Source organism: Metopolophium dirhodum, chromosome 1 (genome assembly GCF_019925205.1).
Source record: "Metopolophium dirhodum isolate CAU chromosome 1, ASM1992520v1, whole genome shotgun sequence".
Classification (NCBI taxonomy): domain Eukaryota; kingdom Metazoa; phylum Arthropoda; class Insecta; order Hemiptera; family Aphididae; genus Metopolophium; species Metopolophium dirhodum.
This window is the reverse complement of record NC_083560.1, coordinates 54,897,675-54,910,353: the sequence shown is the minus strand read 5'-3', so window position 1 is coordinate 54,910,353 and position 12,679 is coordinate 54,897,675. Positions and strand designations below refer to the sequence as shown.

At 29.4% G+C, this 12,679-nt stretch overlaps 1 protein-coding gene across 1 annotated transcript; it reads left to right on the top strand.

Moving 5' to 3' along the window:
• Positions 1 to 5,701: 5,701 nt before the first annotated feature.
• LOC132937019 (dynein intermediate chain 3, ciliary-like) lies at positions 5,702 to 11,184 on the top strand. Its single transcript, XM_061003844.1, has 10 exons — positions 5,702 to 5,875; positions 5,947 to 6,108; positions 6,395 to 6,659; positions 8,120 to 8,373; positions 8,551 to 8,706; positions 9,327 to 9,535; positions 9,637 to 9,772; positions 9,852 to 9,998; positions 10,648 to 10,815; positions 11,013 to 11,184. The coding sequence occupies exons 1-10, from the start codon at positions 5,702 to 5,704 to the stop codon at positions 11,076 to 11,078; spliced, it is 1,737 nt and encodes a 578-aa protein (XP_060859827.1). The 3' UTR covers positions 11,079 to 11,184.
• The last annotated feature ends 1,495 nt before the right edge of the window (positions 11,185 to 12,679 follow it).

The following is a 12,679-nucleotide window of genomic DNA, read 5'->3' as shown; positions in this document are numbered from 1 at the left end:
CAAAAACAGATTTTGCGTACAAATTCCCGTTTTTCCTTAATTTTTCTTTTGTTTTTCATGGCGCTTTTGAAAACTACTGAGAAATGTTTACGTTTGACCCCTCAAAGTACCAACTAGATTCATTTTCCTATCAGAAAAGATACTGTTGAAAAATATCCAAGCATTTTTACTGTCCTAAAAGGTGATGACAGACCCAAAAACAAAATAAAATAAAAAAAAACACATCATTAAAAAATCAATACATTCCGCTCATAACCTAAAATAGTATTAAGAATAACATTTTTTAAATGTCAACAATAATATTATATCTATAAATTATTATGTTGTTATAACTTAGTTTACTAAAAATAGACACAATTAACTAGCTTCAGTCTTTCATTAAAAGAAGACACCCAATGACGATACCTTACAGGACATTTGTATTTTTACTCATCGTAGTTTTAATAAATATCGGCCCCATTTATATTATGTTTTAATATTTTAGCCTGGAATCCTGTATATCTAAGCGCAAGGTTGACCGCCTGTCAAGCAATACCAGTGTAGTTTTATACGAACGGCTTCATCTGGTTTTTCTAATCCTCATATCTATGCTTTCTCTTAAGATGGACTTTTGGAACTTGAAACGATTAACGGATGGCCTTTAACCAATGCGGCAACTCTATAAATAAACTTAACAATTTTCTTTTTTCATAAGAATAAAAAAAAATGCGAGTGTAAGCCATCCTTTAGAAATCTATAGGGGTTGACAAAATAAGCTATATACACCCTCCAAGTCTCAAGGAATCTATTAATATAACTTGTATTTAAAATTCAAAACAACACCCATTCGTATTTATTTAGTTTTATATGATTGATTAGCAGCTATTAATTGATTTCAATGGTGTACAATTGAGTGTATACGAAACATTGAGTCCACACACTGGTGAAAAACTGTACGTAACAAATTACGTATGTAACAAATCGTTCATTAATTCTAACAGTAGAAGCAGTACAGCGTTATTTTGTTTATAAATATCTACGTATTAAGGTAATTGGGGCCTGTGACACGAATATTGCAGTATTTAAAATTGGATTAGCGCTACCATTTCTTGTAATTATGTGTACATATTATTATTTTTATCTGACATCAACTTTAGGATCAGTAAAAACTACAAATGTTTAATTCTTCAACTATGAGGTTGGTCTCTGCAGGAAGCAAATTATATCAAGTTGTAATATTAGGATAAGTGAAAACTAAAAAGTGCATAAAACACATGTATAAAAACCTTAAATAATTGCGATAAACTAACAAAAACCAAAGGAAGACAAGAATATTTATTGAATATCAGTTTCTGACAAAATACATTTTTACCTAAATTGCTACCCAATTTGTATGCGCCAGATGTTAGAATGCATGTACATAATCATTTGAAGTATGAATAATAGCAATTAGATTACATACGCACTTAATGAAACATATTAGTGACACTAATTTGTTAATAGTACTAAAACTGGCGCAAAATACCATCTCAAACAAATAGTAATCAAGTAGTTGTATGAAAAATAATGACATGTTAAATAAATTATTTACTGTTACTTGTTAGAGGCAAACTGACGACGCACCAGCAGAAAAATGGAGAAGAAACATTACCTGTACGACGTCTGTGACAAGTCGTTCAGCTAAAGTATCCATTTGTCAGCGCACGCACACTGGTGAAAACCATACACGTGCAATGTATGTGACAAGTCGTTCTTTGGAAGTAACAATTTGACGGTACATAAGCGAATGCACACTGGCAAAAAACCGTAAGCGTGCGATGTATACCACAAGTCGTTTATTGAAAGTGGTCATTTGACGATACATCGCGCACACACATTGGTGAAAAACCGTACGCATGTGATGTATGTAATAAATCATTCAGTGGAAGTGGCGATTTGACGAAACATCAACGCACACAGACTGGTGAAAAACCATACCGCATGCGATGGAATGTGACAAGTCATTCACTGAAAGTGGGCATTTTACGAGACGATGTCACACACACACACTGGTGAAAAACCATACACGTGCGATGTGTGTGACAAACCGTTCTGTTAAAGTAGCTATTCGACAAAACATCGACGCACACACTCTAGCGTAAAACCATATGATGTATGCGACAAGTCATTCTGTGTAAGTAGACATTTTACGGTACATGAGTGGGCGCACACATCACACTGATCGGAATGATTAAAGACCTATGACCCAAGAGCCATATTAAAATAGGATAAATCATATTAACATATTATTATGGTAGCACTGTGGAAGTGTTCATTTTGTGATGTACATAATTGTTTCTTAATACTAAATTGCTAATTTGCTATTTGAATAAATAAATACTACATTAAAATATTTATTTTCGTATGGTTTTCAATGTTTAAAAAGGTGGATAAGTGGATGTCGCTCTGCTGTACAGTAGGTTACAAGTGGGTCACTGTAATGGATGGTGTTAAATTTGAATTCAATGATATAATATCATTGTATAAGAAAAACGATTCTGAGCGAAAACGGTCAGTCAGCCTATGATATTACCAAGTATATTTGATGATATTATTGTGAATAAAGTAATTTATAAATAACCTATTTACGTGGAGCCTTGTTTTCAATTTTCAATCCTTAGCTATAAAAGTTGAACATTTTATAAATTTTTAACTACAAAATAATTATTAAATTATAAATTTGATAAATTCTGTCCAAATTTGATCTTTAAATGCTTATAAAAAAAAACTGTGCCTATGTATTTTCAATATTTTTCAACTGCTATTGTAAAAATATATCAGGAGTCTTGTATTAAATTTTTACACTTTTTGGCCCAACAGATAAAACTTTATTGATATTTATAGAAAAAAAAACTAAAAAAATTGAAAACTGAAAATGCCCGTAAACAGCTCAAAAAGTGTCAAAATATTTTCAAAATTGTATGGTGTATAGGAAATGCTAATATAAACATTCAGTGAAATTTTCATGTATCTACAGTTATTCGTTTTTGAATTACAAGAAAATAAGGAAATCGGTACATGAGAAATCGAGTGAATATCTAATGTTGTAAAAATATGAATTTAAAACGCTCATAAAAATTTAATTTGACTTTCTTGTAGAAATTTTTTTTTTGATAAAGTTAGACAAACTTATGAGGAATCTTGTATTAGATTTTAAAATCTTAGATTTAAAAAGAAAATTTTTTATGAATTTCTAACTCAAAATAATTTGCAAATTTTCGTGATTTTTCCGTATTTTTTCAAGATTTGAACTTTAAACGTGTATAAAAAAAAACTGTGACTAAGGATTTTTAATTTTTTTCATCTGCCTTTGAAACAATAACCTAGGAGCCTTCTATTAAATTTTCAAGCTTTTTTACCCAACAAATAAAATTTTATTGATATTTATAGAAAAAAAATTTAAAAAAACTGAAAACTGACAATGTCCGTAAACAGTTCAAAAAAAGTCAAATTATTTTCAAAATTGTATTGTGTATAGAAAATGCAAATATAAACAACCAGTGAAAATTTCATGCATCTACGGTCATTTGTTTTAGAGTTACACCAATAACCAAAATCGATTTTGTTAAAAATCGATTTTGCGTAAAAATTCCCGTTTTTCCTTAATTTTTCTTTTGTTTTTCACATCGCTTTTGAAAACTACTGGGAAATTAAAATTTTGACCTCCTCAATGCACCAACGATATTCACTTTCCCATCGAACAAGATACTGAAGTCGAAAATCGAAGCATTATTTCGACTACTTATCGTGTACACAGACACAAAAATAAAAAAATTAAAAAAAAAATAAAAAAAAAAAAATAAAAAAAAAAACACACATCATTGTAAAATCAATACATTCATCGTTTCACTCAGAATCTAAAAAAGTACAAGCTAAATAATAAATTATAAATAATATTAATAGATCTCTGTTAATTCAATTAATATTTAGAAAATTATTTTTTATTATTATCGATTCTGAGCGAAGTGATTAATAAATTATGTATGTTTTTTTTTGTTTTTTAATTATTTTTTTTTTGTTTCCATCATCACGGTTTGGCTTCGATTTTCTTCAACAGTATCTTGTAAAATTTTTAAATTCTCAATATTTTTTAAAGAACCGGGGAAAACAACATAAAAATTAAGGAAAAACGGGAATTTTTACGCAAAATCGATTTTGGTTTTTGGTGTAACTCTAAAACAAATGGTATTTTTTATACATGATAAATTTTCAAAATATTTTGATTTGTTTTGAACTGTTTACAGACATTTTCAATTTCCAATTTTTTTAGTTTTTTTTTCTATAAATGTCAATAAAATTTTTAGGGTAAAAAAGCGTGAACATTTATTACAAGGCTACTGATATATTGTTACTTTAGAACTTGAAAAATATTAAAAATGCATAGAAACAATTTTTTCTATAAGCATTTAAGGTTCGAATTTTGAAAAAATGTATAAAATGTTCAACTTTTATAACTAAGGATTGAACATTTAATACAAGGTAGTTTGAAATCCGTAAACATTTTTCTTTTTATATCTACGGTCTTAAAATATAATTTAGAATTATCATAGGTTATCTACGTATAATAAAAAAAAATATTTTACCTTCATGTCTTTTTAATTTTTAATTAGAGTTTGAAACTTTTACGTGTTTACCTCAAACAATTTTCTTATTTTGTTCTAATTCCAAAACGAATAACCATAGTTACTTGAAATCCTTACCAACTGTTTATATTATAATTTATTAAATTATTGTTATGTTTTTCAAAAATATTTGTACTATTTTGATCTGTTGATTGATATTTGATAATTTGGATTTAGTTTTTTTTTCTATAAAAAAATATTTTTCTGATTCAAAGAACTTGACAATTTAATACAAAGTTCATATTTTAAACAAAATAATTAGATAATAATATTATAATATATGGAATGTTTTCAGCAAAAATTAAATTAACCTTCCCACCATATAATACTAATGTCTTATAGTAATATAAATTATTTATGACAACACAAATATAATATTAAATATCCCAGGCTTACTCAAATATGGTGCAATATACTTACCTAGTAATATTGATTGACAGACTATCTCCGCTTAGAATATAGATAATAATATAGATATCATTGAATTTAAATTTAACACACGTCAATTACAGTGACCTATTCGACACCTACAACTATTGGTACCCACTTGCCAACATTTTTGCATAATAGTTTGCATTTTAACGGAAAGTGGTTGGAAATAAAGACTTTTGTATGAAATATATTCTGTTGAATGTAATAATAAAATTCTAAATATTATTTTTGAAATCGTTATAGTATGAAAATTAAAATACATCATATTTGATATTTATATGCAGGTTAAAATATTATGTAATCTAAGATTACTAACGTAAGTGGAAAATAAACTGGAAATTACCTGTGTGCCCAGCACAGAAAAACACATTCAAAGAGTCTATATGCAGATAATAATAATATGATAATGTTCAGCAATCTACATAATAACAAAATTGTACAATATTCTTTTAGTGGTACGTAACTATAGTTACAATTAATAAACAGTGACTATGGAGACCATTAGTACGTATATGTATACAAAAAGTTATTGTTATAAATACATGTATTCCATCGGATTTATCATAAATCATTTTTCGTTTCGTTTTATCAAAAGCAATTATTGCATGCGCTACTAAAACCCGTTAAAAATGTATACATACGAAAAAAAAAGGAGCGATTACGGCAAACAATGTCGATTCCACAACAACGGACCGACAGTGTTGCTAAATATGATGCCTAACCCCAGTCTGGAGGAAGATTGGATACAGAGGAATCCGGTTGACAAGTCCACCAACGAAACCAACAAGTGGTCGGAACACGAGGTATACATTTTTTCCGAGTAAAATAATACATTGTACTATATTATTTATTGACTAGTACACGGTGTGTATAGGCCAATACGATGCGAGTGAAGTATGTTGATCGAGGAATTTTACATAGGGAAGGCGGCTGGCCGGCCGACGTACACCTGGACGATCCGGAACAAGTGTCCAGATTCCGGAGGAAAGCGGAAAAGGACAAATTGTATTTACAATCGGTTAAGACAATGTCAGTTGTATGTAAATATATTTACAAAAATAATTGTATGAAATAGTTATGATTACGTGAATTTTATATTATAATCCCCTCGTCCTATTCACCGTATCTCTGTCACAAATCAAATATGCTTTGTTAATATAAATAGAAAAATCAGTCAAAGTACATCGCGTATATAGTATAAACTATAAATATTGTAATCACCTTTGATTTATGGTTTTAACCAAATATATAAACGAGAAAATATTTTCTTTTTTATTAATACGTGTGTAAAATATTGTTCAAAAATCTTATGGTTTTTTCAGCTCACCGAACACTTCATAAAACAAAATAATGCAATAGATATATTTCAACCGTACTTTACTGAACCGAAATGTCAAGATTTCCAAACACTTGTTCCGTCTTATCAGACAGTGGCGGTAATAGTAGACCCCTGCGTTCCAAAGAGACCGATCCAAAACATATCTTGGTCAACGGAACAGAGCTCTCTGATCGCGGTCAGTTACGCTGACAAGAAATTCCAGATGGCCAATCTAAAAAACAGTCCAAACTCCTACGTATTTGACACGGGTAAGGAAGTGCGCAGTTAACACTGTCTTACATGGTTTAATTATATAACTACCACACGGTTATTAGTTTATTACAAAGAAAAAGAAATTTGCCACTACCACATTTTCAATATTGGTACATAAGTTGTTCTGATAATAAAATAAGAAATACTAGAACCAGTTGTATCCTGTTAAAAGAAGGGTGTAAAATAATATGAAAAGAGGCATTTTTCTTCTAGGTTAATATATGATTACCGACAATATTTAACTATGTATTTTACCATATTACCAGCAGGGTCATACTGCAAAGTACACCTACTCACTCTACACACTTAACAGAAAATAACTAGTTGAAACACAATTTAATTTTTTGGAATCAAAAGCGACGGTTTTTAATTGATATAATTTTGGCCATCTGGTAAAAAATTATTAAACTAGATACAAGTAAATCAATATCTGTGTAATGAGTATATGAGTATATATTTCATTTTTAAATCCACAATACACATATAATATTAAATATTGTATTAAACTACTGAAGTTGGAACTTGTTGCTGACTTCAGCAACTCAAACAGAAACAAAAAAAGCGGGTAAGTAGATGTCACTCTGACGTACAGTAGGATAAAAGTGGGTCAATGTTTAATGGATTGTATTAAACTTGAATTCAATGATATAATATCATTGTAAATGAAATATGATTCTGAGCGGAGACGTTTTGTCAGTCTGAATTTTTTATATTGTTATTATTTATTATAGCCCTTAAGTTGAATTAATATTATAATATTATATTTTTTATTCGTTGCTATGGTGATAAACAAAGCGTTAGACAAAACATTAGCGGTTTTTCATAATTTGTTGGTAGTTTTTCAAGTGGCAATAAATAACTATTGAGGAAATTGAAATATTACCTCTCTAAAGTACCATCTTGATCCAATTTGCTAAAAGATATGGTACTATATGTTGAAATCGAAGCACTCCTTCTGGCAGAAATTTTTTATACAGGATAAAAAAAAAAAAAAAAAAACACCATTGTAAAACCACTTGGTTCTGAGTAGAGTCTCAAAAGACTCTCAGTTGAGCATACAAATAATTATTATTTTATTTTAAAGCTTCCGAAATGTATACGATTTAAAAAAAATTATTTGTATATTATATATAAATTATTTTAAATATATTTAACGGTGACAAATATAACTCTTAGTTTAACATTATATTTAGTAATTGTGGGGGGAAGGGCTCTTGAATATATAAATTACTTAAGAGCCTATAGCCTATAAGCTATTGTTAGGTACTACCTAAAAAAAATTAGATGCTAAGCGTGGAATTCCGAACCCTACCAAAATTATATATTATTTGACTAATGTATTTTTGATCAATAATGTATTCAATCATTTCAATCAATAGATATTTTCACGAACTTTCATTTTTGGTTAACTTTCTGAGCATACCTTGAATGATGTACGTATTTCCTAAATTTACAGAGATGTTTACCCTTCCATATTTTACACTGGAGTCACAATACCCGATCACCAGGGTCGAATTCCACCACAGGGACGGGCAACTGCTCGCGGGAGGCTTGCTGAACGGACAGGTCGCGTTGTGGGACATGCGAACAGGTTCCACAAACATCGGAATTAGCAATATAATAAATGGGCATCGTGACCTTATCCTTAGTCTCGAATGGATTCAATCAAAGACCAACTCAGAATTTTTGACAGGATCCAGTGATGGCCAAGTAGGTCCATGTTACATTATTATACGAATTCATATTTACCAGTATAAAAATATATTGTACAGAAGTATAAAAAAATTATGAATCGTTAATTTATATTATACAGTAAACGCCGTGGCACACTATCGTGCAGACATATCTATAATTAGAATAGCCATCATATTGTGATACCTTCCACAGATCATGTGGTGGGATACCAGAGACCTCTCAGAACCCACGGACGTATTGCTCTTAGATTTATTGAATGTCGAAGATGAGCCGGAATGGCTTCAGTGGGGCCGGTCCCACGGAGTCACTTGCATAGATTACCATTTTTCAATTCCAATACGCTTCATGGTACGTAAAAGTGTTCACGTATAATAGATGAATTCTACGAAAATATTAAAATACTTTGTTTATCATCAGTTAGTATCAGTCATCCTCTCCACTGACCCTACAAAAAAATTACTACTATAATAATGCAGACTATTTTTAATTGCGTAAAATGTAGTCTACGATAATATTAATATACACGTCACATGGTATTATTATTATTTGTTTATTATAATTAGAGATTGAAAGTTTAGAGCTCAATTAAAAGTAACAGTGACTAGAACTTCGCAAGAACAATGGAACAATTATTTGAATTTTGGGCACATTGGTCGTCAGTTGTATAAGGTGCGGTTAAGAATTTTAGATACGAAATCAACTATTTAAGTGTGTTAAGGAAAATATAGAGCAGTATATTTTAACTGGACAATGTTGTAGTGGTTTTATAAATAATTGTTATTTCGTAAACAACTTAATATAGAGAGTTTCCTCTAAACTTATTGATTGGAAAGCCATCTGTTTATTCATTTGAGTTGATGGAACTAGCGTTTGAAATTTTTATTCAAATACCATATATTTATTGCACAGTTTATACATTTTTTCTAAAAGTGAAAAACTAAACATTGTCTTATATTATTTGCAAGTAGATTGGCACAAGCACTGGACACGTGTTTGATGGAAACCGTAAGGGCAAAACGGTGTTAGAAAAAATACCATCCATTTATAAATGTCATTATGGCCCCTTATATTCAGTGCGTCGAAATCCGGCGTTTTTAAAAACCTTTTTAACTATTGGCGATTGGCAGGCAAAAATATGGTCAGAAGAGGCAAAGGAATCTCAGACAATGTGGACTAAGTACGTATCCATACTATAAATAGCAATATGAAAACGGTATGATAAAAAAACCACTATGGATTTAATTTTACACGTCATATTATATTATTATACTATTATAGGAATTACGATATGAGATTAACCGATGGCCAATGGAGCAATTCGAAGCCTTCAGTATTCTATACGTCCAGAGCCGATGGGTTCATGGACTGTTGGGATGTCTTACAGCAACAACTAAAACCGATACTTTCTATTAAGGTACCCAAAGATAGTAAATTAGAGATACAGATTAAACGAATGGAAATGCAATTTATTATTTCCGTAATCTTCTACTTAGGTGTCTGACAATAGGTTAAATTGTATTAGCTGCCATGGAGACGGAGCACTGTTAGCTGTCGGAGACGAAGGTGGTAATACACGCGTGATTGAAATGAACGATTGGTTTGTGACTCCCGGACCATTCGATAGAGCGCGGTTGACAGCTGTGAGTTGCGTAGTCATTATATTATCAATAAACATTAATGACAACTAAAGAGCACTTAGTTCACGCAACCACATTAAACAAGGGAGTTGCTTGAAGTTTAGACCTACGATAATCAAAAGGGCTTGGCTAGGTGTAGGGCGCTCTTACATTTATTTTTAAATGGATTTATCTACAGTCGATGTTTAAGTTTTCTGCATGACTCAAAATTCAAATAGTGTCATGTATTTTATAATATAATGTAATATTATGGCATTTAATACAATTAAGTTATCAACGTTATAAATTTACGTTTTACAATTATAATGGTTTTTTTTTGGCAGGAAATTTATAAGATTCAATTTTTTCTAGTATTTGTTTTGTGTGGTAATAATATTGGGATATTATACTGTATTTAAGTCAAAAATTGTTATTTTTTCTATGTGTATATTTTGACTTTTTGTCATATTTTTTTATTACTGATTATTGTATAATTTGATTATAATGTAGTCTAATTATTATATTTTCGTTTCTTTTATAAAAAAAAATTGTAACCACCAATATTTAATATTTGAATGTACAATGATTAGGTAGTGTATATTAGTTTAGAGTCTCAAAATCGTTGGATGTGCTAGGTGACAACGAGTTTTAGTTTACTATTATTTATCAATAGATGTTTGAGCGGGAAACTAAGCGAGAAAAATTAATAGAAGCTAAGAACCGTGAACATAGAACTAAAATGCAGACCAAATTGCCATATAAAGTTGATAATTCCAACGCAAAAGTTGAATTAGCGATCGAAGAAATTGAAAGAGAACTAGCTGAAGTCGTTGATAGAATGGTGAGTTATTGTGATTTTATCTTTTTTCAAAATCCAGTTGTGAGAAATACGAATTTACATACTTATAGGATTAATGTATTAGTATAGATCAAAATATATTTGGACGATTGATACCTAATAGAATAAATTATTTGTCTGTATTATTATTATAACAAATCGGATGTAGTATATTTGATAACAAAAATTGTTTTTTTCAGTGCAACAATCCCCTTGATGAAATGAATGAGAACGATATAATGGAAGAATTTAAAACTGAAGAATAAAGAATTGGATACTCATTTTTTTTTTTTTTGAATAATGATCAGACTATTAAATCTTGATTAACTTTAGATATACCTAACTGAATCAATTACAATATTATCACACTAACCTAACCTGAGACTAAGTAGGTACCTATATAGATTTATAAAAAATATTAATGAATAACTGTACTGTTTAATATATTATTTTATTGTTTCCAAATATAACTAAAACTAAAAACTGTCTCCAAGTCATCAAACTAAATTAGGTGTGTATACTTTATATTATGTGTTAATATGTTAAATTATTTATTTAGTAAATTCTTCATCTTTCTTCTTAATTTTGACATTATATTTAATTTATTCTAAAGTCTGATCAGTGAATCAAACATAAAATTCAACTATATGAAAATATGCCTACGCGGAATTAATATACGTATATACTCAAAAACTACTGGACTATTTTCAATAAAAGTTATATAAATAGACTTGAGACTTGAGACTTGGAGGACGTATATAGCTTATTTTTTCATTTCCTATAGATTGCTATAAGATAGGTAACACACGTATTCTTTTGTTTATTTATAGGGTTGATATTGGTAATAAGACCAATATAAATTATACCAATTTAATTGAACCACATACTTATATGACCATAAAATATGGTGCTATTATATGTGGTACACCGGTACCCAATGTTTATTTATAATAGTTTCACTAAATGCAACCGGGTTATTATTTTTTCATCATTATTATTATACTGAGACATTACTGCCACTAAATTTAACATCTCGTTTGAACCGCATCACTCTAAAGTCATTTAACCTGGGTGGGCTGATTCGGCACGGGCCACGTGCTCACAGGCTTTTAAATTATTAATTGCCTAGGTTTATCTAATGTATCATTTGGGGTAGTTAACCGAATACATTTATACATCATTATGTTGCATATAATAATATATACGCATACCTACCATATCGGGAACTTATTACTTAAACAAACACTTAAACATTATATTAAGTGTATAAATTATTATTTACGACAAGAGTACTATATTATTTATAATTATGTATTATTGACAGAATGAAATGTATATTATGAAATGTATTACTTAAACTCACTTATTTTTGAATTAAAAACCATATACCTACTATATGACATGTTTGGTTTTAGAAATTTAGACCGTATTTACTGATTTATCATACCTTTATCTTTTACAATATATTTATATACAGTATATATATATATAATATACTCCAATACTCATATTATATCATTTACGTAAATATGTTTCTAATATTTATAGGACTTTCCTACTTAGCAGGATTTTTCTTATATAAGTTCTTACTAGATATTATGTAGTTCAATGGTTCATATTCACAAATATTAGATATTAATATCACCCATTACGACTTCAGTATGTGAAATGCCTATATTATAATTAATTGGTGACTACCCATATACTATTTAGTAGTTTCAACGAAAAAAACCTCCTATGTACCAAATGTATGATTTCGAGGTTTTGGTATCTCTGGATTCAGAAAAAATGAAGCTGTTTATGGATAAAATTTTCTATGTGCTATCTGCATCGTAGAACTAATGAAAAACAATTGATAAATTATCTT

Excerpts from the sequence above, each read along its gene's own strand:
- LOC132937019 (XM_061003844.1), top strand. The coding sequence starts at position 5,702 with ATGTATACATACGAAAAAAAAAGGAGCGATTACGGCAAACAATGTCGA. Across the intron at positions 6,109-6,394 it reads CGGTTAAGACAATGTCAGTT|CTCACCGAACACTTCATAAA; the intron begins GTATGTAAATAT and ends TGGTTTTTTCAG. Across the intron at positions 8,707-9,326 it reads CAATTCCAATACGCTTCATG|ATTGGCACAAGCACTGGACA; the intron begins GTACGTAAAAGT and ends ATTTGCAAGTAG.